This window comes from Cetorhinus maximus, chromosome 5 (genome assembly GCF_964194155.1).
Source record: "Cetorhinus maximus chromosome 5, sCetMax3.hap1.1, whole genome shotgun sequence".
Lineage (NCBI taxonomy): Eukaryota > Metazoa > Chordata > Chondrichthyes > Lamniformes > Cetorhinidae > Cetorhinus > Cetorhinus maximus.
Genome location: NC_135883.1, coordinates 31,149,784 through 31,176,659, shown reverse-complemented (window position 1 = coordinate 31,176,659; position 26,876 = coordinate 31,149,784). Strand labels below are relative to the sequence as shown.

General features: G+C 44.3%; 1 protein-coding gene across 1 annotated transcript in view; it reads left to right on the top strand.

Annotated features, from left to right (window-relative positions):
- Positions 1-25,454, top strand: part of LOC144680441 (uncharacterized) — a 72,174-nt gene extending 46,720 nt beyond the window's left edge. Inside the window, exons 6-11 of the mRNA XM_078541404.1 lie at positions 1,153-1,213; positions 4,637-4,996; positions 15,030-15,419; positions 18,912-19,286; positions 22,529-22,676; positions 25,278-25,454. Coding sequence (XP_078397530.1) covers positions 1,153-1,213; positions 4,637-4,996; positions 15,030-15,419; positions 18,912-19,286; positions 22,529-22,676; positions 25,278-25,326 — 1,383 coding nt within the window. The 3' untranslated portion in view covers positions 25,327-25,454. The remainder of the gene's footprint in view (positions 1-1,152; positions 1,214-4,636; positions 4,997-15,029; positions 15,420-18,911; positions 19,287-22,528; positions 22,677-25,277) is intronic.
- The last annotated feature ends 1,422 nt before the right edge of the window (positions 25,455-26,876 follow it).

Sequence of the window (26,876 nt, the reverse complement as noted above, 5' to 3'; positions counted from 1 at the left end):
GCCTTGGCGAGTTGCTGCAGTGCACCTTGCAGATGGTATTCACTGCTGCCAATGTTCACTGGTGGAGTGAAGGTTGAAAGTGGTTGAGTGGGGCCAATCAAGCAAGCAAGCTGCTTTGGCTTGAATGGTATTGAGCTTCTTGAGTGTTGTTGGAGCTATGTTATTCCAGGCAAGTGGAGAGTATTCCCAGCTTCTTGACCTGAGCCTTGTAGGTGATGGAAAAGGCTTTGGGGATAAATGTTTCAAATTACATGATGTTTAAATATGAGGGTTTTATACAACTAATTTATAGTAGTTATGGTTTCCCCTAAAATCGCAAAACTGCTTTTAGTTCTGCTGTAGTTGATGGTAAGTTGAGCAATTTCACTGGACCAGCCACATAAATGCCATAGCTATTAGAGCAGGTCAGAGGCTCAACATTCTGCAACTGACTGACTCCCCAAAGCCTCTCTACTACTGACAATTCACAAGTCAGAACTGTGATGGACTACTCTCCACTGGATGAATGAAGCTCCAACAACACTCAAGAAGCTTGACACCATCCAAGAAGCAATACACTTGGTCAGCGCCCTATTCACCCCTTAAATATTTACTCCCTCCACCAATGGTGTACTGTGATTGCAATGTACATTCACGACAAATGCATTGCAGCAAGTCACCAAGATTTATTTGGCAGCATCACCTAAACCCATGATCTCTACCGCCTACTGTTCCCAGACGCTTGGGAGCACCATCACTTCCAAGTTTCCCTCCAAGTCACACAACATCCTGACTTGGACATACATCACGGTTCTGTCATTGGTGCTGGGTCAAAATTATGACCTCCCTACCTAACAACATTATGGGAGTAAATTCACCACATGGGCTGCCTCAATATGCATAATACTAGCTGAAAATTTACACTGGAAGAAATATTTAGGTACAAACCTGCTGTTCCTTAAAGATATGAAAGCAGGACTAGCTGGTAAAAATAAAATACATTCATATTTTAAAAAGGTTTTCAGCAAAAATCCTGTTGGTATTGGACTAAATGTTCAATATCACAAAATATTAGCAATAGGTTTAAGTGACAGCTTTCACAATGATGTGCTGAAGGTGGATTTTAACTTATGAAACAGCCAGTTATTTATTCTGTTTCCCCTTTTTTAACAGAAAGATACCAATGATGGCCAACCTGAGGACATTGCATTCATTCCAACATCTTGTCAAAAAGGTAAAGTTTGCTAAATTTTTGTGAAATGTCAGAGTGGTTATAAGCTATATTTTAATCCTCAAATTTAGTGGAAACAGGGAAATGGCAAATTTTTAAATCTTTCATGGGATGTGTGCATTCACTGGCAAGGCCAACATTTATTGCCTATCCCTAATTGCCCTTGAGAAAGTTGTGGTGAACGGCCTTCTTGAGCAGCTGCAGTCCGTCTGGTGCAGCTACTCCCACAGTGCTGTTAGGAAGGGAGTTCCAGGATTTTGATCCAGCGACAGTGAAGGAACAGCAATATGGTTCCAAGTCAGGACGGCGTGTGGCTTGGAGGTGAGCTTGCAGCTAAAGCTGGATTGTTCATTTGTATAAACCTTCCCCGAACATAATGAATTGTTTTGGGTTGCTGTCTTTAATGCAATCCAGCTGCTTCATTGTAAATTTATCACAAGATAAATTGCTTTGTGCGGGTTGGCCAGCCAGGATCAGCAATAGTGTGATTTTTATCAAATTACTTCCAACTCCACTGTTGCCTTTTAAAAGGTAGCAAGTTTTAATAGAACATCCTGTTAACAGTTACTTGTGAAAGAGACAGGATGTAGATGAAAATACTCTGACTGAATCAAGTGTATGGGTCAAGATAGGTGGACTGCATAGGTCTAATCAGACCATTCATTTTATTATTACATATTTCCAGTGGAGTTTATTGATCTATCCATATCACAAAGTATTGTATTTTATGTGTGCTTTGTGTCATTCAGTGTTTTCTTTTTTGTAATTACCTTTCAATTTTAATGGACAGGATGTGACGGGGGGGAGGGGGGAGGTTAATTTATATAGCACTAATTTCTTCTCTCACCACCTGTCCATAAACAGAAAGGTGTTTTAATTTGTTTCCCTCTTTATAAGCGGTGGTGTGTTTCCCCAACCCCTCGGCTTTTGTGTGATCCAATTTTATAGTAGTAACCCCACAGCAAACTCGAGGTAGGATGAACTCAAAGGGTTAGTTTATTTGCATATTCTCAAAACGTGGGAGGAGCATTGCAAGGTCGCTTCCACACTCAGACAGTAAAAGGGGCATAGCGAAAAGAAGGGTTTACAGTACAGAGACCACAGAGAAAATAAATATTGGTTCACATGAGTTACAGAGTCCAGAATAAAAGTCCAATGAGGTATTCCTTCAGGAAGGTTGGTGGTCTAAAAACCAATACTGTATAATTCACTTTTCCGGTGATGTTGACTTCTCACGATGAGATAGGCATGCAGAGATAAATCTGTCTTGTAGACAATGTTACAAAATTTCCAGCAGAAGCTGTAGAAGGAGGCCAGGTGTTCAACCTGGGTGGAGCTCCTTTTCTGTGAGGCTGCCAGTTAAATGGTAAACAGCAGGCTGAGCTATGCAGTTCAGCAAGGCAATACTACTTGTTCCTCAAGCCAGAGGCCCATGTCACATGACCTCCCAACTTTCCACCCGGACTTTGACAAAGGATGTGTATCCATCATCTGGATTCCGAAGACTGTTAATTGCCTCAGCCATTAGGAATTGAAAGAAAATCTGTGGGGCCTTTGGTCAGACCACATTTAGAATATTGTGAGCAATTTTGGGCCTTGTATCTCAGGAAAGATGTGCTGGCCCTGGAGAGGACCCAGAGGAGGTTCACGAGAACGATCCCATGAATGAAAGGCTTAACATATGAGGAACGTTTGAGGAGTCTGGGTCTATACTCAATGGAGTTTAGAAGGATGAGGGGGAATCTGATTGAAACTTACAGAATACTGAAAGGCCTGGATAGAGTGGACGTGAGGAAGATGTTTCCATTAGTAGGAGAGACTAGGACCCGAGGGCACAGCCTCAGAGTAAAAGGAAGACCTTTTAGAACAGAGATGAGGAGAAACTTCTTTAGCCAGAGAGTGGTGAATTTATGGAATTCATTGCCACAGAAGGCTGTGGAGGCCAGGTCATTGAGTGTATTTAAGACCGAGATAGATAGGTTCTTGATTGGTAAGGGGATCAAAGGTTACGGGGAAAAGGCGGGAGAATGGGGTTGAGAAACCTATCAGCCATGATTGAATGGCGGAGCAGACTCGATGGGCCGAATGGCCTAATTTCTGCTCCTATGTTTTATGGTCTAATGGTCTTATGATCCCTCTCCTTCTGGCCCGGTTGGGTGATTAAATGCAGATGGCCTTTGTATAGCTGTCTTTGCAGTTGAGCTGTACAGTCTAAAGGGGAGGTCATTAGTGGCTTCTCAGAGATAATGAGATACGAGTTTTCCTAAAACTACTTGGTGGCTTCTTTTGTTCAGGCATCACAGTCAGATAAATATAAAAAAATATACAGTGTGAGGTCTTAGTTCCTCACACAATCCTGAATTGTTTGACTATTTTGCACTTCAGAATCCTATTGCTCAATTTTTTGTTATTTCTTGAGACATTTGGTCTGATTCCAATCCTGAGGGGGTTGTGGAGGACGGCTGGGGTATCACTTAATGGCAGTTAGAATCAAATATTTACTACCTTTAGAAAAGATTCAAACTCGTTATGGGATTTGCATCTTAATTGATATTAATATTGATCTCGATATTAACCTTTCCTCCCATGATGAAAGGGGAAAGGGTTAAAGACTTGAATAAGGGGTAAAAGTGCCCCAGTATGCTGTGCATCCACCTGCCACCTTTATTAAAGCCATAGCTATCTGGGTGTTTGAGTATACTGCCTACGAGAGCTAGGGGCCATTACTACCATATTTAAATCAAACTTCCATGGCCCAATTTAAAATCCACTGCTGCTAAACTGGTTTCCCAGGGCCAGAAAACTCGTCAGTGAAAGGGAGGTAGGAACAGCTGGTCCCATGAGGTAAGAGCCTTTCTCCAGAATCCCAGTCCCTCAAATATGTTTTCAGCTTCCCCCCTCCTGACCGCCTACCCCAACCCTCTCCACTCCAGCCCCCGATCATCAACCTTCAAACACCCTCCTACATGACTGATTGCCAGTGAGTGTCTCAAGGATCCCAGAATGCAGTCTCCTGATGCATGTCCTTCCCTCCTCCTCCCTGCCTGCCCCTAAATACCATTATTTTGATTTAAAGTGAAGTATTTCTTTGCTTTCACATCCTCAAGCTCATTTTAGCGATGAGAAGCACCTTGTTGAGTTTTTGGATTTGTACTGACATTAATGGGATGTTTCTGGAGTCCCCATGTTGCTTGACTTTTTGTTACAGTTTTTAAGAGCTTTGTGTTTTCAGCTCCTGGTTCTTGAATATGCTGAACCTATAATCTGCTAGTTCCATTGACTTTGGGTGTGATGGGGTGGAGGGAAGGTATATATTCATGTCCTGATAGGTTTTTACTATGATCATTTTCAACACCTGTTGTAAAACACTTCTTCTAGCTTTAAATAGAGGATGGTTTAACCCATCATTATTTCTTTTCTTTTTAGCATCAAAGTCATCGCAAAGTTTCCAGATTTCCAGGGACAACTGCGAAAACCAAAAAAACCCAGCAATCCAGAGCAACAAGAAACATAAGCACCGTGCGACCTGGATGAAGGCGAACACAAAAACAAACCCAAAGACTTTGTTTTATACTCACTTCAGTGAAAAGCTACTCAACACGTCTGATACCAGTTGGAAGAAAGAAATCAATGACTGTGATGGGAAAAACCCTCCCAATTCACCAGAGATATGGATTTGCGACACATGTTCGTTATCAAATAAAGCTCCGGCGGTGAGATGTAGGGACTGTGACGTACTGAAATACGGAGTTATACTGCAGAGCTGTAAAAGGATCCAGTCAAATGGTAAACATTGATACCAAGAATGTCCTGTTTTGTAGATACAACTAGCTTTACCAGGATGGTGAAATAGACACACCCTTTTAATTTAACATTGCTAATGAATCAGCTCACTAATTTATATATTTTTAATATTTATATTTCATATATGTGCTATATATATATATATATATATATAAATATATATACACACACACCTCACCCAGGCAATAAGTCCAGAAGGTAGCAAGTCATAGAATACAAAGGAAGTTTTTGAGGGGAATTTGAAAAGTTAGTTAGGGAAAGCAAAGTTTGTGAGTAGAACTGCATCAGCAGGACAAGGGGTCACTCGTCTGTTGCCAAAAAGAGCTCATTGCTGGGGCTTTTGTTGTTTACAATATGTATAGAGAATCTGGAGGTAGCAACAGCAACATCAATAACAACTTATATTTATATGGTACCTTTAATATAATAAAATATCCCAAGGCTCTTCACAGGGACATTATAAATCAAATATGACACTGAGCTGCATAAGGAGACATCAGGACAGATGACCAAAAGCTTGGTCAAAGAGTTAGGTTTTGAGGAGCATCTTAAAGGGAGAAAGCAAGGTATAGAAAGGAGGAGAGATTTGGGGAGAGAATTCCGGGGTCCAGGCAGTTGAAGGCACGAAATTGTGGCACAATTAAAATTGGGGATACTCAAGAGAATTGGAGGAGCACAAACATCTGGGAGGGTTCTGGGGCTGGAGGGGATATAGAGGAGGTGAAGACTTGGAGGGATTTGAAAATAAGGAAGAGAAGTGATAGGAACACTGTTGATGGCATCAAATTTTGGGAGAAGGTTCAAATCACAAAGAGACAAACCAAACAAAAAGATTGGGAAGATGAACTGATGAATGGCAAATGGCATTTAATGTAAACAAATACAAAGTTTTGAAACTAATGAAGAGAAGTAAATAGTGAGAATATAAACGAAATGGATCTTGGCCACAGGACAAAACACAGGAGATAGAGTGATTTGGGTGTATTGGTGGATAGCTGACTGAAACCAGCAACAGTGTGCAGCAGCAACAATGAGAACTAACCATACCTGGGATAGGTAGTCAGGGATAGAGCACACATCCAAGGAGGTAATAATAAGGCATGCAAGCGCTTGTTGTAGCCATACCTGAAGCATTGTGTACAGTTCTGGTAACTGCACCACAGCAAAGATAACCAGGTTTTGGAGAGAGCACAGAAAGGGTAATCAAAATATACGAAAGCAATATACAGTGGATACTGAAATTCTGAACTTACAACAGACAATGCTGGAAATACTCAGCAGGACAGGTAGCATCTGTCAGAATTAACAGGCGGGATTTTCCAGCCCTGACACCGGCAGGCATCATCGCGGATGGGACGGTAAAATTTGGAAAGCCGTTCAAAGTCAGGTCGTTGACTTTTCATCACAACTAAAATTTTAACTTTGTTTCTCTCTCGATAGATGCTGCCTGACCTGCTGAGCATTTCCAGCATTTTATGGTTTTACTCAGTCAAACTAATGCTTCATTTAAATAGAGCTCTGCGAGGCAATGGAAGAATCTGGGATTGTTTCCTCTAGAGAAGAGAAGCCTATGTAGAGGCAGCAGAGAGGAGAAGCTGTTCACAGAGGGAGAAAGAAGAGAGTTCCCAGCAGGGGGTCCTATTTACTCAGAATCTTCAGAGAGCATTTCTCTTACCTGCACCTCAGCCAGGAGCAGTGTCTGCAGCAACTAAACTTCACCTAGGAAGTGGTCACAGAAGTGTGTCACCTCCTCGAAACGGACCTGCAGCCTCACAGCAGGTGAGGATGGCACTGCTAGTGGCCATCAAGGTCACCGTGGCTCTTAATTTCTATGTTAGCAAATTCTTCCTGGCTGGAGCCAGCAACATCACCAACATTTCTCAATTCACCGTTTATCATTGATCCAGAAGGCCACCGAGGCCTTGCACGCCAGAAGAGAGGACTTCATTGTCTTCTCTCTAAACAGCAGAGCGGGTATGTGGTTTTTCCAGAGTAGCAGAATTCCCAATGGGGCAGGGAGCCATTGAGTGCATGCACATGCCTTTATGGGCACTGCATCTCTAAGGGGAGATCTATTAGAAACTCAAAGGCTTCCACTCCTTGAATGTGCAGTTAGTATGCAACCATGCGCACAGCATAATATTGGTGAATTCCTGCTATCCTGGCAGCAGCCACAATGCGATCAAAGTCAGCTATTCTTACCATCTTCCACCAGCAGATGGTTGCTCAGTGACAGGGCTATCTGCTGCACATGTAGCTAATGACCATACCTGACCATGCATGGACAGCCTTCCAAACAATGAGAACCATGCTACAACACAGAACATTGTGGAGCAGACCATCATTCAGCAGCAACAGTTTCACTGCCTGGACCACTCAGAGGGATCCCTCCTGCATTCACCGGAGTGTCTCCATAGTGGACTGCTGCGTCCTCCACAGCCTGGTCATCATGACGGCGCAGCCAGTACCAGCAGAGCTTCAGTAATCACCTCAGGAGAGGAAGAAGGAAGATGACAAGGAAGAAGAAAGGAGGAAGCATCAGACGTATAATCATTCAGGACAAACTGTCCATGAGCATCTCATCAGGTTCCCTTGAAAAGATCATCGGAGAACCACTGCTCCCACTTTTCCATCCCTCTGTTACAGATGATCATAGTGTCCTCTTTACTAAAAGCCCTGGAATAAAAGACATCACAAAACAATGATTCCATGTCTACTTTATCCATCCATACATACTTTTAAATAATGCATGCAATATTCAACTAATCAGCCTTGTGTTTTCCTTTAGTGCCTGTCTCACTTGAACCTTTGCCTGGCTCAGTGTTCCTACCTACTGCTATCCCAGCGGCTGCAGCATGGCTAGTGGAAGGCTGCTGACTTTCTGTGGGGTAGATGACCTTGCAGGACAGGATCTTGAAGGCCTGGTTTCAAACTGTGCCATCTCGGCACGGCTGGAAGCAATCTGAGTTGGCTGACAGGCAACAGCTGGGTTACCCATCTCTATGAGCATGCCCATTTGCCTTTTTCTATATGCTACCCAATCGAAGTCCTCACCTGAGCCCTCTGCAGTAGGATCCATTCTGCAAACTCACCCTCCGGGCAGCTGGCACCTGCACTATCCTTGCCCGCTGGCCTGGCTGCAGCCCGCTCGTGCCCAGTGACTGACTGACACTGCCTGTGTACTTCCCTCTAAAGTACACGCAGTGTCAATATCTGAGCTAGTGGCCGCGAGTTTCAGGTGAAATAATGATTTCTTCCTCAGAGGTCTGCTCCTCCTCGGCATTTTGATCACCGGGGCCAGCAGTTGACCAGACGGCAGATCTTAGGTACCTGAAAGTGTAAATGCAAGAGAGAGGAGGATTGTGTTGAGGGAAGTTTGGGTTTGCCGGGGGAAAGAAATATGCACATATGAGGATGAGTTGAGATTTCAGAAGGTGTATAAAGCAGGAACATGCCATCATCCTGGATGGCTTCAGTGATGCCGTTTGCCAAGGCTTCAACAACGACTGTGCCAATAATGCCGAGCACCGTCTCATCCATGGGCCTGTCACGTGCCAGTTTATGGGCCACCTTGTCCTGTAAGAGAGAGGGAAGGCCCATTGTCAATGAGTGTATTGCAATGTGTTTGGGTAATGTACATGTCATTGCTGAATTTGTGGAAACAGCAAAATGTGGGTGTGAGGCTTGCAAAAGTGGTAGGTGTGTGAGGGTGAGTGGAATATATTAATGTTAGGTATGAGTCCTGATTGCTGGAAATTATTGATAGCTCAGTGATGGGGATGTGTTGCATTGAGCAGTGAGTGAGATTGGAGGTTCAGTTGGTGTACATGGCATCCTGGTCCTCTACAAATACACCATGGGCAGAATTTTCCGTGCCCGCTGGCATCTGGCGTGCTTGGTGGCGTGTGGACAATATTGCCAGAAGACCAGACATCGGTTTCACGACGTCGTGAAACCAGTTTGTGATCGTCCATTCAGCCCGTCGATGGCGGGCTGCGTTTCCCGCTATGGGATGACAAGAACCTCATTGTAATACATCTGCATATCATTATAAGGCCAGCTCGCCGGAATCATCCTTCCACACTGGATAGTCCGCCCACAATCATGCCGATGTGTTTCATAACAGCATATATAAGGCATGCACTTGGCAGCTGCACTTTGAGGGTAACTCGGAGGTGAGTGCACAGTAATGTTGCACGTCACACTTGCCCAGATCGCCTGTTGCACTTCACGATTGAGACGCTTTGGAGGCGTGGGGTTGATGGTAGTGCACAAGCACGTGCGAGGTGGTAGGGAGGGAAGCGGCCACAAATTAGGGAAACCTTATATAAAGTGACCATTCCTCTGCAGCTGACACAGTTCAGGTGCAGCCACATTGATATGATCGAAGTCGGCCTCTAGCTTATCTGCCCACTCAAGCAACGCAGAGGCATAAAAGTGCCACCAAGTGCTCCAGAGCTTTTCATCCCTTGGGCACAGACTGCAAACAAATGAGCATTTTAGTGGACTGCAGAACAGTTGGATGACTGGGCACATTGTACGATTGTACTTGCTAAAGCTGGCCATGGAGCAGTCACTGGTGGAGACGCTCACAGCCCCTTTGCAATATTATCATCCCGGTTTGGACCAGTCTCCCCCACGGTTCAAGCTAACAGTGCAGCCTTGTAGTGTGGGTTAGGAGAATGCCTGCGCCTGAGCTGAGAGCACAGCATGCAGTCCAATGAACAAGACTGCTGCCAATCGGTCAGGTGGAGTGGGGCGGAGGTGGTTGGCGATTCTGGCACTAATCTCTGGCCATCCAAGTGGTGGCCAGCACTCTCCACGATACGTTAAGGGGCCTTCAGACTTAACCAAGAGAAGTTCTTAGTGTACCCAAGCTAACCCATGCGTGTCTCTCATCCTGCAGGAGGAGAATATCACGAGCATGGATCCTGGTGAACTAGTGTACAGAAAGCAGAGACAACAGAGAAGGGAGCAATGGAGGTGCCTGACAGAGGGAGGAGCAGCACTCTTGGGAAGAAGAGGCGGCTGGGGCTCCAGCACACGTTGTTAAAGAGCCACAGGGAGCCATTACTGGCTGGCGCCTAGCTAGACTCAGGGTCTATAGGCACCGCCTTTCATTCCTGCAGATGACCAAGAACCAGTGCCGCCGTAGACTGCACATTTCTAGGGAACTGGTCGCTCACATCTGCCAGCTACTGCAGGATTTGGCACCATGGGGACACGGAGGGCATCCACTGCCAGTGGCCATGAAAGTGACCATGGTGCTCAATTTTTATGCCAGTGTCTCCTTTCAGGGCTCCACAGGTGACCTCTATGGGATATCAAAAGCCTCCACTCACAGATTCATCCATGAGGTCACGGATGCCATCTCCACGAGGACACACAACTTTGTGCATTTCTCCCGGGGCCAGGACAGCCAGGATGCGAGAGCGATTGGATTTGCCCAGATCTCAGGTTTCCCACAGGTGCAGGGTATGATCGACTGCACTCACATGGCGCTCAGATCTCCGTCACAACAAGGGGTCAACTATGCCAACCGCAAGGGCTTCTATTTGCTGAATGTACAGCTGGTGTGCGACCACCACAAACGCATCCTGCAGGTCTGCACACGGTTTCCAGGGAGTGTGCGCGACTCCTACATTCTCAGTCGGTCACAGATCCCTGACATCTTCCAGGGTCCACAGAGGCTGCAGGGATGACTCCTCGGGGACAAGGGCTACGTGGCTGATGACACTCGTGTGGCGGCTTCAAGGACTGGTGCAGAGCAACGGTATAATGAGGCTCATGCTGCAACTCACAACTCAGTAGAGCAAACCATCGAGATGCTGAAAATGAGGTTCCAGTGCCTGGGCCGGTCTGGTGGAGCCCTGCAATATAGTCCACAGGGGGCGTCATGCATCGTCAACGCCTTTACAACCTAGTGCTGCAACGAGGGGAGGAGCTGGCTGAGTTGGGGCTGGAGGTCTCATCAGATGAGGACATCAACGGTGATTAGCGTGAGGAGGTCCTCAAAGGTGACGATGACAGCGATGAGGCCCTCACACTATCCAGATGAGCCAGGCGCACTTGGGAGGCCCTCATAGCTGCTAGATTTGTGGAGGATGATGACGACATGCAGTGAGGAGACACTATGGATCCTCACAATACATCTATGAACGTTTGACTCCAGTCTGGCTTATGGCAGCACACATACCCTCTGTGATAATGCTTCTGTCATGGAGACGCAGTGGAGACCCCAATAGTCGCTTGATTGCAGGAGGATGATGATGACATGTAGTGAGGACACTCCATAGATCTTCACATAGCCTCTGAGAATGTCTGAGTCCTGTCTGGCCAAGGGCAGCTCACTTGCGCTCTGTGATCAGGGTCATATCATAGAGATGCAGCCATGAAACTTTAAAAGCACCTGATCCTTTGTCTGCCTTCAGCACCTGAGCCCTTCAGGAGCACAGTGTCACTGGTCACAGATGCTGAAGAGATGGGGGCCAGCCCCACCTTAAAAGTGCTGAGAGCACACAGAGAGAATGACAGAACTCTGTGACACATGCCCACTACATTCTGGCAGCAATGACCAGCACCATTGAGGTGCAGGCATCAGTAATGTGTCCAGGGAGTGTGAGGCCGGACCATCATTTTGGTCTGAAGGCTGCACAGAGCACAGGGAAGAGGCCCTGGACTGAGACACCTGCCTTTATCTTGTGCAGAAAGATTTCACATCTGAGTGATTCTTGGGAGTGTATTTATAAAAGTGAACATATGTACAAGTGATTAACAGCCATGCTCAAGCTGTGCAACTAATTCTCCTTAACTTTCCTAACCCTGCCGCGACATCTTGTCCACTGCACTCCTCAGATTGCAAGGCACAATGGAAGAGTCCATCCACCTTCAGGTAGAGGTGATAGCACCAACATGCTGGAGCTGCTGAAGTCACAGGAAGAGGGGATTCGGATGGGCCGGACACTCTCGGAGTCACCAGGGTGGATGGCCTCGGAGTGTGCACCTGCTGATCCTCCTCCCTATGGGTGCCCGAGGGCCTCAGGCCCTTGAGGAAAAGGGATAGCTGGAGTGAGATCGTACTGCCCAGCACCCCTCTCACTGACACACTGTTGGAGGCCAACCATGGCACTGGTGGTGGAGTTCAGCCTGTGCAGCAGTGCAGGAGCGACATCCTGGACCAACCATGGTGGCCGCCATCCTACCAGTGTTGACCTCGGTGCATTGGCATGCCAGCGCTGTCACCTCAGCCTGAAGGCAGGGACTCCTCCATCGTGCCTTATAATCTGAGGAGTGCAGCGGACATCCCTTCCTGATGTTCCTGAGTTTGCCTTTGTGGTTCCAGCAACTGTGACATGACCAAATCCAGAGGCTCATCATCTGACTTGGACTCAGCAACGTTCTGGCCTCCAGCAATCCTCCGAGTGCTGGGGACCTGGGAAGTCCCTGCCTCTGCCTGCTGTGGATCAGAAAGTGCGATGTGCTCACTAGATTGTGATCCCAAGGCTACTCTAAAGCTAGGTCCCACCGAGGTATGTGTCTCTGTGCTGGTGGAGGGTGTGGGCGAACGCTGTGACATGTCTTCAGAGGCTTCCATGGGACTTGATTGGAGGCCCTGGGTCGTGGCCTCCGTCAGCTGTTTGGCAGATGTGCCTGCGAAAGCAAGGAGAGATAATTAGTGTATGGCAGTGGCCTGTGAAACAGGACACATCACTCACAACATGGTTGTCTGATGGATGTTGCACTGCTGGATCCTCACTTGGTACAGCAGCGCCGACCTCACTGTCAGCACAGGAACGGTCCGGATCATCGCCAGCCAGCTGGATGGCTCTGTTTTCAAAGTCCATGAGGACCTTGATTTCAGGCATTCCTCCACCAGTCTGCGACCTCTTCCTCTGGTGTGCCAGCTTGTCCTGCATGAATAGAGATGGAGAGAGTGTAAGCAGGATGCCTGCCAGGCCAGATGATAAGCATGCCTGGCATGTGTGCATGGTCCTATGGATGGGATGAGGATAATGAAGGTGTGTGTGAGAAAGTGAATGGTGATGCCTCTTGAACTGGCAGTGAGTGAAGTCCCTGTGGATGTGTGATGGGTTTGTGAGTTTGTGAGTTGAGAGTGTGAGAAGAGTGACATACCCTGGCGGAACGAAGGAGATCATTCATCCTCTTGCGGCACTGTGTGGCTATCCCCTTTTGCAGGCCATTGGCACTGACCACTGCCACCCAAGCCGGAGTGGTGATGTTGCTGCCCATCCTGCAGCCAAGAGCAGAGTAGCGGACATCACAGCGAGCCCCCACGGTGTCCAAAAGGCGCTCCAGAGATGCATCATTGAATCTGGGGGCTGCAGTCCTTTTGCCTTTCAGGGTCATGTCTTCTGTACGGCAGTCCGGGGCTGGAAGCACTGAGAGGTGTGCGCACGGCTGCACTTTAAATATGGCGCCCGGTGTGATGAAGCAGTGAAGTGATGGCGTGGCAGCCGAATGAGAGCTTGCCCTCCATGGAAACGATGTGTTTCCCGGGAATGCATAAATAATGCGGCGGGTTTGGGACGATACGACGTGAGAAGCCACCATTGCAGCCAGCAGGTAAAACGTCGTTTTACCCGCTCGCTCCCGCACTTAGTGCAAATCCGGGACAATTCCACCACATGTCTATCTTCCTCTCCATTTCCTGGACTAAGGGCGCCTGTGCTACATTGGAAAACCTAAGATCCCTCTTTCTGGCCTTCTGCGCCATTAGTCAAGCTTGTTCCTTCTCCCTAACTTCCAGTTCAGTGACCTTTTGCAGGTGGAATGCATTCCCCCTTTAAGCGATGTAAGATGGCTTTAAGACATGCGGGTTAACTTTAATTGGTGCTAGTTTCACATGAACGCAGGCCCCTAGTTGAGGGTGGAGCTCCTCAGCAGCACATTTAGTGCCGGGTTGCACACTGACTATCATGAAAATGAGCCGACAGCACGAAATTTGCCTGCTGCCTGTATTATATTTAGCAAGTGCAGGTTAATCGTGCATTGTGACCCCTGTACCCATTGATGAGCCTTATCCAAGTTTTAGTCCATTGGATCTACACTTTTAATGCACAATTCTTCCATAGTGTAACTCGGTGTAAGGGTGATCCTCACATTCAACTGCATTCATGTGCAGTTAAAGATACACTTGTGATGGTGGAGTGTCTGCTAAACATTCTACAATGTAAAGTGTTAGACTGAAGAGTGAGCATTAGTTCATTCCATTAAAGATTTGTGTAAAACTTCCTTTCTGTTGGTCTTGGGAAGGAAAATAACTCTAGATTTTTATTGCACCATGCAAAGCCATTTCATCTCTTATGGTATTCTACATAAAGATGTAAAATATGACTTAAATAAATTTGAATGAAATAGCATAATATTTATTCTGCTGTGCCAATAGGTGCTTCACAGTTAAATAAAATGGGAGAGCAATGCACTGGAGCATGGCAAGGGATACATGCTTTATTACATTTCGTGGCCAAATATTGATTAAGTGAATCTTAGTAATTGTTTCTCCTGTGTAAAACAAATCTTCTCACTGAAGTGATTAATTGAAAAGGCAATTGGCAGTGGGGTCATTGAAACCAGAACATCTCAGCTGAAACAGGGGAAGATGAAACTACAGCAGTCGGAGCAAATTTCTGTCAAGGGTGAGAGGTTAGAAATACTGTAAGAGCAAATCTCTAGAAGGGAATGGAGGGCGATCACTTAATCAGAACACTTCATTAAGGGAGGGAAGATGAAGTGATTGAAGTAGAATATTTGAGCGCAGAAAGTCAGGGCAGAGTCACGGATAGAGATTACCTCAGGGAACTCAAGCAGGAGGGATCATGGAATCCAGCCCTTAGATCTGGACAAATCTTATTGAAAGCCAGACCTTTGCATAAGGAATCTGAAATCTGAACATAGATGGAATGCTAAGATAGTGATAGCCTTACGTTGGTAGCTGAGTAAATGAAAATCATGGTCACCTTTCTGGGTAAACCTACTGAATCCATGAATTTTGCAGAAATGAGCACCAACAGAAGAACTGACAACGTATGCAGGGTGGAAGGCAAAAGAATAACAACCCCTCAGGTTCTCGGCGTAACAGAGATGTCTCCGTCCTTGGCGGCCTCCTCTTCTTCTCACATGATCGATGTAATTTGCTCTGTCCCACAAATGTACCCTTCAGCTGGTACTTCACCCACAGGTACTGAAGAGAGAATGACAATGGAATTTCTTCCAACTGGCACAGACTGTGCAACCGTTCTCCAACCCACTGAAATAAACACTACTGCTTTGTTGTCATCTGTGTCCACTGGAACTAAACCTGATGAAATATTATTTCATGCTACATCACCTCCTGTAAAGCCAACACTACAGGATGTCAGCAAGGAAAACAATGCCTTAGACCCAGGTGTGTGAAATTCTATTTCATCCTCAGCTCGATTTCTATTGATGGCAATAACTTTTCTGTCATTTTTGTAAGACTTTTCTATTAAACAGTAATTCAGCGGTTCCCCTTTAAGAGCTGTTGTTGGCCAACTGGAAAAATTGAAAGAGCGGAAGCTAATGGTAACATTTAGAGTTAACCTGCCTAACCACTTTCCAAGATAGCAACCAACCACAAGTCCAATGGGACTTTTATTAATTTTTCATTTCATTTCAGAATTGAAATTATACAGTATTCATATAAAACTTGGGTCTCTGTCATGCTTAAACTACAAAAACAGCTTTGTTGACCAATTTCAGCATATTCTAATCAGCCGCAGGCATCTTAGTGTTGAGAACTTTGTCTAAATATTGCAGTTCTGTTTTGGATTATAAATTACAACAGCTTAACAAGAACCCTGTCAACAATTGCTACTCTTTACTCCCAATGTTAACACTCCCCTCTTGCTGAACAAAATGGGGCACGCAGGGAGTTTAAATGGGGGCAGACTATTTGCCTCCCTGTTTACATCATGCTCATCCCCCACTATCAATTTTCCCCTGAGTTTAGAGAGATGGTAGAGGCACTTGCTGCAGACAGGCAAGGGCCTCAAAAAATTGCAAAAGCTGGGATGCAAATAGAACACTTATACAAAGGATACTGATAGAAACACAGAAACATAGAAAATAGGAGCAGGAATAGGCCATTCGGCCCTTCGAGTCTGCTCCACCATTCATTATGATCATGGCTGATCATCCAACTTAATAGCCTGCTCCCGCTTTCTCCCCATACCCTTTGATCCCTTTCGCCCCAAGAGCTATATCTAACTCCTTCTTGAAAACGTACAATGTTTTGGCCTCAACTATTTTCTGTGGTAGCAAATTCCACAGGTTCACCACTCTCTGGGTGAAGAAATTTCTCCTCATCTCAGTCCTAAATGGTCTACCCTGTATCCTCAGACTGTGACCCCTGGCTCTGGACTCCCCCACCATCGGGAACATCCTTCCTGCATCTACCCTGTCTAGTCCTGTTAGAATTTTATAGGTTTCTATGAGATCCTCCCTCCTTCTTCTGAACTCCAGTGAACATAATCCTAACTGACTCAATCTCTCCTCATATGTCAATCCCGCCATCCAGGAATCAGTCTGGTAAACCTTCGCTGCACCCCCTTTATAGCAAGAACATCCTTCCTCAGATAAGGAGACCAAAACTGCACACAATATTCCCAAGTGTGGTCTCACCAAGGCCCTGTATTATTGCAGCAAGACATCCCTGCTCCTGTACTCGAATCCTCTCGCTATGAAGGCCAACATACCATTTGCCTTCTTTACCTCCTGCTGCACCTGCATGCTTACCTTCAATGACTGGTGTGTGAGGACACCCAGGTCTCGTTGCACATTCCCCTCTCTCAATTTACAGCCTTTCAGGTAGTAATCTGCCTTCCTGTTTTTTCTACCAAAGTGGATAACCTTACATTTATCCACATTATATTGCATCTGCCATGCATTTGCCCACTCACTCAGCTTGTCAAAATCACCCTGAAGCATCTCTGCATCCTCCTCACAGCTCACCCTCCCACCCAGTTTTGTGTCATCTGCAAATTTGGAGATATTACATTTAGCTCCCTCATCTAAATCATTATTATATATTGTGAATAGCTGGGGTCCCAGCACCGATCCCTTCGGTACCCCACTAGTCACTGTCTGCCATTCGGAAAAAGACCCATTTATTCTACTTTTTGTTTCCTGTCTGCCAACCAGCTTTCTATCCATCTCAATACACTACCCCCAATCCCATGTGCTTTAATTTTACACGCTAAACTCTTATGTGGGACTTTGTCGAAAGTCTTCTGAAAGTCCAAATAAACCACATCCACTGGCTCCCCCTCATCAACTCTACTAGTTACATTCTCGAAAAATTCCAGTAGATTTGTCAAGCACAATTTCCCATTTGTAAATCCATGCTGACTCTGTCCGATTCTGCCACTGTTTTCCAACTATTCAGCTATTAAATCTTTTATAATGGACTATAGAATTTTCCCCGCTACTGACGTCAGGCTGACTAGTCTATAATTTCCTGTTTTCTCTCTATTTCCCTTTTTAAATAGTGGGTTTACATTAGCTACCCTCCAATCTGTAGGAACTGTTCCAGAGTCTATAGAATCTCGGAAGCTGACCACCAATGCATCCACTATTTCTAGGGCCACTTCCTTAAGTACTCTGGGATGTAGATTATCAGGCCCTGGGGATTTAGCAGTGTTCAATTCCATCAATTTCTCCAACACCATTTCCCTGCTAATATTGATTTCTTTCAGTTCCTCCCTCTCACTAAACCCTGTGTTCCCCAACATTTCTGGTATGTTATTTGTGTCCTCCTTTGTGAAGACAGAACCAAAGCACGTATTTAGTTGGTCAGCCATTTCTTTGTTTCCCATTATAAATTCAATTGTTTCTGACTGTATGGCCCTACATTTGTCTTTAACTATTACACTATAACCAGCAGTGACATTCATCTCAACTATTGCTAAAGTCTCCAATTAAACCTGGCAGCAAAGAGAGTTTGAGGTGAGAATAGGTCCAGGAATTAAGTTTCCTTTTATTTTTGGTTATGGTTTCCTTGTGGAACACAAGTACTCTCCCATATTCAGATTCTCTCACTGTGCCAATACAACACCTCTCAAGTAATTCCATTAAATTTTTGGCATTCACCTTCCACTATATCAATTCAGGATCCACAGAGGAACTTTGGGCCTTCCCTGGTCTGATTGCATTGTCTTCCCAAGTCAAATACTGGCACTCACTGCCTTCTCTTACAAATAAACAATAGTAAACTGAGGGATTTGTTGGGGAGCATTTGTGCTATAATGTAGCAAGCAGTCAGTGTTAGCAGAAGAAAATCAGCAGGAATAAGAATAGAAAAGTAAATTAAAGTTTCTTCACATGCTACAGGTTGAATGAAGACAGATCAGAAGTGTGTGTTTATATTGCAGGTTAAATACAAGTAGAGTTTCACCCTTAGAGCTCCAGTAGAGCTTCATGCAATCAGTCTGCTTGTCGATAATTTCCATTCATTAATTTAAGTGTTCAAGTCTCTGAGGTTCCTTCTGAAGTAAAGTCCTGTCTTGCATCTAACTTTGTGTTGGCTAAGCAAATCAAAAAAGAATTAAACATCTTTGTAAAGGAGAATTTGGAACAGGTGGGAATCAAATCAAAATCTCTGATTAAATATTTTTTGGATACCAAGCTACTAAACGAGAAAATAAGTAGTGTAATAATTGACTGATCAAATTGGAACTGAGGTAACAATGTGAAGCAATTAGAATCTAAATTTATAACTTCATCACCCCCTCTTATTTTGTAATTCTTGACAAGCCCTATGAAGCTGTTACTGAACCTGGACTCTGAAAATAATAATTTTCAATTCGTGAGCGATTTAAGAATTTACTGAAATAATAAGAATTTTCCCATCTATATGCAGATGAACCTGTAGCAAAAAAGATCTGCAGAATCCAAGAGTCATCAGCCTCCATTTCTTCCCCACGTGTTTTCAGCCCACCTCCTGTCACCACGACAAGCAGTTCTGCAGCACTACCTATGTATAATGTCCATGCATCAACCAGGTCAGACATGACTACAACAGCATTCTCCAGCAAACCATTTCCACTCCTGCCTTTTCTCTTTGGATGTTCTAACAAATCAGGCAACGACAATATTAATTCTGGAATATTTGCATCCTCTGGCGCCTTCCCTTCTGTCTTTGGATGGACAGGCACAGCTTTGACAAGTACCCCGATCAACACTGGAGTGGCTAAAATTGCCACCACTGGGAACCCTTCATCATTTCCACTTACTGGTATGCTCGGCGCTGTGAAGGTTCTAGTAATTTTGTGACAAGTAGCTTTTCTTAAAAACTTTGGAGTAGAATTTTTGTGTGGGTTCTTCCGATCACTGCCTTAATTTTGGCGTAAGGTCAGAAAAATCTCAGAAAGACTTGAAATAATATTCAAGATTAGAGGCTTATGTTTAATGAAATAGGGCTTTCCAGTAATGAGTCTGACAAATAACCCGTGTGGGTGAAATTCCTTCTGTCAATATGAATTTAGCAAAAAACACTGTCTTTTTCTTTTAATTGACTGGAAGGACTTCACTTCCTGTGTGTTTGGTTTCTTTATTGCCACCAGAAACAATGTTCCATTCTGTAAATCATAGTGGCTTAAAGATATGTACCAAACTGAAAATGGCTGCCCAAGTCATGATCACATGTTGTACTCACCTGCCCTAAAATCAGGTTTTTGGGGAAACCATTACAAGTTACTAGCAGCCCAGGTAGACTTAACAGAGCACGGTCCCCTTTCCCCCTCTACCACCTATTTAACTGGGATTGGGTTTATGTGTGTCTTGGAGAAACTCCACCACTTGAATGGGCCTAACGACTATTTGAAGACCCAGGCCAGAGCTGTCTGGTGGATGAAAGCTCTCTGGTGGATGAAAGCTCTCTGCCTGCTAAGTCACTGAATCTAGACAGTAATTTCTTTTCTTTCTATTATTGCTACAGAAAATGGGGAATTTCAGTGGTAGTAAAATCAGTATGTTATAAAGAGTAATACATTTTGTTACTATATATCTTCAGTAGAACTAAAACATGAGGTTGTGCTTTGAGAAAAATACTCCACTAGATTTACCCTTTTAATAGTGTTATTCATTTTATGATGCACTTTAGAAAATGTCTTCTTTGTAACAAATGGAAATAAAGTCACGAGATGTGTTCCTCTTAGGAAAAAAGCTATTTCCAGACTGAAAATGTTCGCTTTAAAGCATAATTTTACTTCCATCTCGATTTTAAAAAAATATCCTAGGCAACTGGGATAGATTAGACACAGCTAATACAATCACAAAAAGCAAATGTTATACCTTTGTTCAAAAAAAGGTGTAAATATAAGCTCCGCAACTACAGATCAGTCAGTTTAACTTCAGTGGTGAGGTGGCTTCTAGAAACGATAATTCGGAACAAAATTAATAGCCACTTGGGCGAATGGAGGTTAGTTAAGGAAAACCAGCATGGATTTGTTAAAGGCAAATTGTCTTTAACCAATTTACTGGAGTTTTATTGATGAGGTAATAGGGAGAGTTGATGAGGGTAATGCTGTTGATGGTGTACATGGACTTCCAGAAAGCATTTGATAAAATGCCTTGCAACAGGCTTGTGATCAAAGTTATAATTTATGGAATAAAAGGTATAGTAGCGACATGGACACGAAATTGGCTGAATGACAGGAAACAGAGAGTAGTGGTTAATATATGTTTTTTGCACTGGAGGAAGGTTTGTACTGGAGTTTCCCAGGGGTTGGTGTTAGGACCCCTGCTCATCCTGATGTATATTAACGACCCAGACCTTGGTGTACAGGGCACAATTTCAAAATTTGCAGATGATACGGAACTCAGAAGCATTGTGAACAGTGAGGAGGATAGTGTAGAACTTCATAAGGACTCAGACAGGTGGGTGGAATGGGCGTACAAGTGATGGATAAAATTTAATGCAGAGAAATGTGAAGTGAATCATTTTGATAGGAAGAACGCAGATAGACAATATAAATTAAAGGGTACAGTTCTAAAGTGGGTACAGGAGCAGAGGGACCTGGGTGTATATGTGCATAAGTCATTGAAGGCAGCAGGACAGGTCAAGAAAGTGGTTAATATAGTATATAGCATCCTCGGCTTTGTTAATAACAGGGAGGTTATATTAAACTTATATAAAACACTGGTTTGGCCTCAACTGGAGTATTGTGTCCAGTTCTGGATGCCACTTCAGGGAAGATGTGAAGGTATTAGAGACTGAGTGCAGAAAAGATTAACGAGAATGGTTCCAGGAACTTCAGTTATGTAGATAGATTGGAGAAGTTGGGACTGTTTTCCTTAGAGAAGAGAAGGTTGAGAGGAGATTAGATAGAGGTATTCAAAATCATGATTGGTCTGGACGGAGTAGATAGGGAAATCTGTTCCCATTGATGAAAGGATCAAGAACAAGAGGGCACAGATTTAAGGTAATTAGCAAAAGAAGCAATGGCAACATGAGGAATAACTTTTTCATGCAGCGAGTGGCTGGGATCTGGAATGCGCTGGCTGAGAGTTTGGTGGAGGCAGGATCAACTGAGGCATGTAAGAGGAAATTGGATTATTATCAGAAAAGGAAGATGTGCAGGGTTATGGGGAAAAGCTGGGTAATGGTACAAGGTAAACTGCTCCTTCGGTGAGCCAGCACAAAGAAGACAGGCCGAATGGCTTTGTCCAGTGCTGTAACCATTCTGTTAATCTGTGGTTGTTTTTTTTTTAATTGAAGATGTATGAAGGGTACTGAAGGTAATTTGAAGAGAGAACATTTTCATTGGATGAAAGCAAAAAATCTCTGATAATAAACAAAAGTAGGTTCATCAGGCAAATAGTAGATACAGTACAATGCCAATTTTAGGGACGTCACAATACCAGTACTGGAATATAAAACACAGAACCTTATGATGTATTGGTTCTGTATTATGCCATATGGGTAATTCCAGTTTTTGATTCATAGGCCAGAATTTAATGGCCCCATCACAGCGGGGATGGGGCGGTAAAATGCAGCGAGCCGTTCTAAACTCCATTGACTTTGGCAGAACCGTAAAATGCCGCTGTCGTAAAATTCGACCCATAATGTAAATTACAGTTGGATTATGTATGGTTGTCAACACCTAAAACAGATTATCTGGTTATCACATTGTTGTTTGTGGAGTCTTGCTGAGCACAAATTGGCTGCCACAGTACTACAGTGACTACGCTTCATTGGCATGTGAAGGTCTTTGGGAAATTCTGAGGTCACGAGAGGTGTTATATAAATGTAAGTTATTTCTTTATGATAGCATCATTAACCATAGACACACATAAATATTCTGTTTATTAAATCATCACAAGTTGGTCTGACCAGTTCAGTATATGTGAATATGTTTGAAAATGTTTTGAAAATGAATCGAATCTACAACTAACCTAATAGCAGTGTTTTATATAATGACATTTTATGGAATATAGCTTGAAAAATGGCAACACTTGTCTTTAATCTCATTGCAGGGCCTGGTTACCATTTTTCTGGTAACTTGGTTCCGAATTGTAATTTTGGTTGCCCAACCAATAACACCATCTTTCGATTTGGAACAACTAACAAGAACCAGTTAACTTCCCAGGGATCATTCAGTTTCCCACCTATCTTCACCATTGGGTAAGTTTCAGTGCATTAACACTTTCACTTTCCTGTTTGCCCCATTCTCAGCACCACAGTTCTGCTATATAGACTTTCATGAAAATGCTTTGTAGCCATGTTCCAAATGTTCAATTGTCTAGTTTAAATTGGACACAGAAAGAATCAAAGGTATCCAAAGCTGGTAGAAGGTGTCTGTAGTTATTAACGTTTTACCATGAGGTGTCATTAACACATTCAGTCAATACTTCACAATATTTGCAAAGCAGGCTACACACCTGCAGCCAGCACATTCAAACAAGAACAATTCTCCACTTTGATTATTGGTATTTGCGACCTTAGAGAGGTAATAGAGTCATAGAGTCACTGGAGGGCTGGATTTTTGCCATCGAGACAGGAAGCTTGAGAAATTTCCCAACTCAACAGACCCATCTCCTATAAAAGGGACCCCTTCTGCCATATTTTTGTTCCAGGGAGGCGGGGGCAGGATGGATTTTGACCAGCCACCTCCAGTGACGGTTCAGAGGTGACCACGGAGGTGGGTGAATGCCAAGGCAGGCTGCTTAGAAGGCCCACCTGAGATTTTGCCCAGTTGTATAAAGGGCTGTTAGGCTCTCTATTCCTCATGCCTCACATGCCACCTCTATGCCCCAATAACCCCCATGGCAACTTCATACTCCCTCATACTCCCATGCCCCTCACACCCCTTATGCTACATCCATGACCCTTCATACCCCATTCCCACTTCATAGCCATTCACCTAGTATCCACTCTGGGCAGACCTTAGGAGCCATGTGGAGATGGAAAAAAATTTAAACTTCTAATAATCTAAGTGAGTTCTCACTCGTACACACTTGATACTGGACAACCCTCATTCATGAAACGCATTCAAAATATTTAACTCCCCTCAATCGCTCAGTTTGTTGTAAAAACAAGCAAACTTCTATTCATTAACCATATTGAAGACAGCTGACCCTTTAATAACCTCTTAAACTGTCAAACAAACTGTGAACTCATCCCCCGTTGAGATAAGTAATTTTAGAGCATTTGAAACTCAGTCAAGCATTCATAATGAGCTTAGCTGTAATAACAACCCTTGGGAAATGTTAACAATGAAATCTATCAAAACAGCAGAAATGGCTGGCTAATGTTATTTTTCCTAAGCAACACTAGGTGGCCTGTCAATCAATGCTATTCCTTCATTTTTAATTGGCTGGAGATTTAAACCATTTCAGATCGTGACTCCAAAACAGGCCTTATCAGCCATTCATGAGCATTTACGCCTCCTCATTAAAATCGTGATCCCCACACTGCAGTTTGAGGCCTTTGGAACTGTGAAAATTGGGTCTGTTTGAACTCAGCAGAGCCTTTTGTAATTAGTGCTCAGTTTGAGTTTCTGGCCTGTGCAATTCACACCCCGTTCACTTCCCCCTCCAGGCTAAAATGGGATCTGCCGGAATGGAGGCAGGACTTCCTCATCCAGGTTCCACCCACCATTTTTAAAGGTCTTTGGAGTGAACCCGGCGCTGCGAAAATCCAGCCCATAAAGTCATTATGCTCTATCCCCATTGCCCTGCAATTTTAATTATTTCCCTCAAGGATCCATCCAATTTCCTTTTATAATTATTGATCATGTCCGTTGCCACCCCTCTCATAGGCAGAAAACTCCAGGTCATTATCAATCACCGCATAAAAAAGTTCTTCCTCACACCACAGCTACCACCCCAGCCACATCTTCTGTCCAAAACCTCAAATCTGTGTCCCCTAGTTTTCATATGATCAGCAAATGGGAAAAGCTTTAAACAGACAAGTTTCAGAATCTTGCGTGGAACAATGGTCAGCATTAAGCCTGTGGAAGAAGGTTTGCAGATTACCACACCATCTGTAGGCAGGGATTTCTATTTAAGTTAGGACTGAGGCAGTGATAATTGATACAAAAACAAAAATACCTGGAAAAACTCAGCAGGTCCGACAGCATCTGCGGAGGGAAAAACAGTTGACGTTTCGAGTCCGTATGACTCTTCATCAGAACTAAGGAAATAGAGAAATGAGGTGAAATATAAGCTGTTTGAGGGGGGTGGGACAGGTAGAGCTGGATCGGGGGCCAGTGATAGGTGGAGGCAAAGAAGAGATTGCTAAAGATGTCATAGACAAAAGGACAAAGGGGTGTTGACGGGATGCTTGCTCTAGTTTATGTGATCTTAAATGAAGAGTGCTGTTAATACAAACCCGAAGCAGTCCCAGTTCAGGTCTCCAAACCATGTCAGGAAATGAAAATCACAGACAATCATTATCAGAGGTTCTCCTTTAAAACAATAATTACAGGTGAGCCAGATATGACATCATTAGCTTTGCTTTGTGGTACACATTTTTCAAATGTTAATTTGCTGAGCATCAGCCATGATCAAATTAAATATTTCAGTAATATCCTTATTATCTCTACTGGAAGGAAACTGAGACAGAGAACCTGGCATACTTCAGGAGTGATGACACCTAACCACCACCTTTATAAAAAACAAAATCTGAAAACAAGCAATTAAATTTCCCCGTGTGTAACTTGTATGGAATTACTGAGAACCAATTCGCTGAAATAGGTACTCTCCATTTTCTCTCTTGTAACAGGGCACCAAGACTGTTGAACTCCATTCAATTCAGTGGCTTCTCCCATTGAAAAATAAAAACTGCTAGACGGAAACTCAGGTAAAACTACTAGTGCAACTCACCTAGCTAATGTCTGATCTTTACATGCATTGCACACACTGAGCAGAATTTTCATGGCCCATTGGTGACAAGCTGGGAGACAAGCGGACTGGCAATATGGCAAAAGAAGGTGTCAGGAGGGAGCCTGATTGATGTCTCCCTGCCGTTATGGCATATTGGTGGCAGCAGCAGGAACCTTGGCAATGCAGTACCTGCTGAGTGGCCAACTGAGCTACTTAAGTGGCCAATTAAGGGCCACTTCCCAAGCCTATGGGCATTTTGCTTGTGTTAGGAAGGCCTGCTTTCACAGAATCACACAGAATCACAGTGCAGAAGAGGCCCTTCGGCCCATCGCGTATGCACCGACATGTGAGAAACACCTGACCTACCTATCTAATCCCATTTACCAGCACTTGGCCCATGGCCTTGAATGTTATGACGTGGCAAGTGCTCACCCAGGTACTTTTTAAAGGATGTGAGGCAACCCACCTCCACCACCCTCCCAGGCAGTGCATTCCAGGCCTTCACCACCCTCTGGGTAAAAAGGTTTTTCCTCACATCCCCCCTAAACCTCCTACCCCTCACCTTGAACTTATGCCCCCTTATGATTGACCCTTCAACTAAGGGGAACAGCTACCCCCTATCCACCCTGTCCATGCCCCTCATAATCTTGTACACCTCAATCAGGTCGCCCCTCAGTCTTCTCTGCTCCGACAAAAACAACCCAAATCTATCTAACCTTTCTTCATAACTTAAATGTTTCATCCCAGGCAACATCCTGATGAATCTCCTCTGCACCCCCTCCAGTGCAATCACATCCTTCCTATAATGTGGCGACCAGAACTGCGCACAGTACTCCAGCTGTGGCCTCACCAAGGTTCTATACAACTCCAACATGACCTCCCTACTTTTGTAATCTATGCCTCGATTGATAAAGGTAAGTGTCCCATATGCCTTTTTCACCACCCCACTAACGTGCCCCTCCGCCTTCAGAGATCTATGGACACACACGCCAAGGTCCCTTTGTTTCTCAGAACTTCCTAGTGTCATGCCGTTCATTGAATACTTCCTTGTCAAATTACTCCTTCCAAAGTGTATCACCTCACATTTTTCAGGGTTAAATTCCATCTGCCATTTATCTGCCCATTTGACCGTCCCGTCTATATCTTCTTGTAGCCCAAGACACTTAACCTCACTGTTAACCACCCAGCCTATCTTTGTGTCATCCGTAAACTTACTAATCCTACCCCCCACATAGTCATCTATGTCGTTTATATAAATGACAAATAATAGGGGACCCAGCACAGATCCTTGTGGTACACCATTGGACACTGGCTTCCAGTCACTAAAGCATCCTTCTGTCACCACCCTCTGCCTCCTACTACTAAGCCAATTTTGAATCCACCTTATCAAATTACCCTGTATCCCAATTGCATTTGCCCTGGCAGCAGCCCCTTAATTGGCCACCACCAGCAAAATGCTGCCCCAGGGTTCCACTTCTCACCTCTGAGGGGTTGCCTC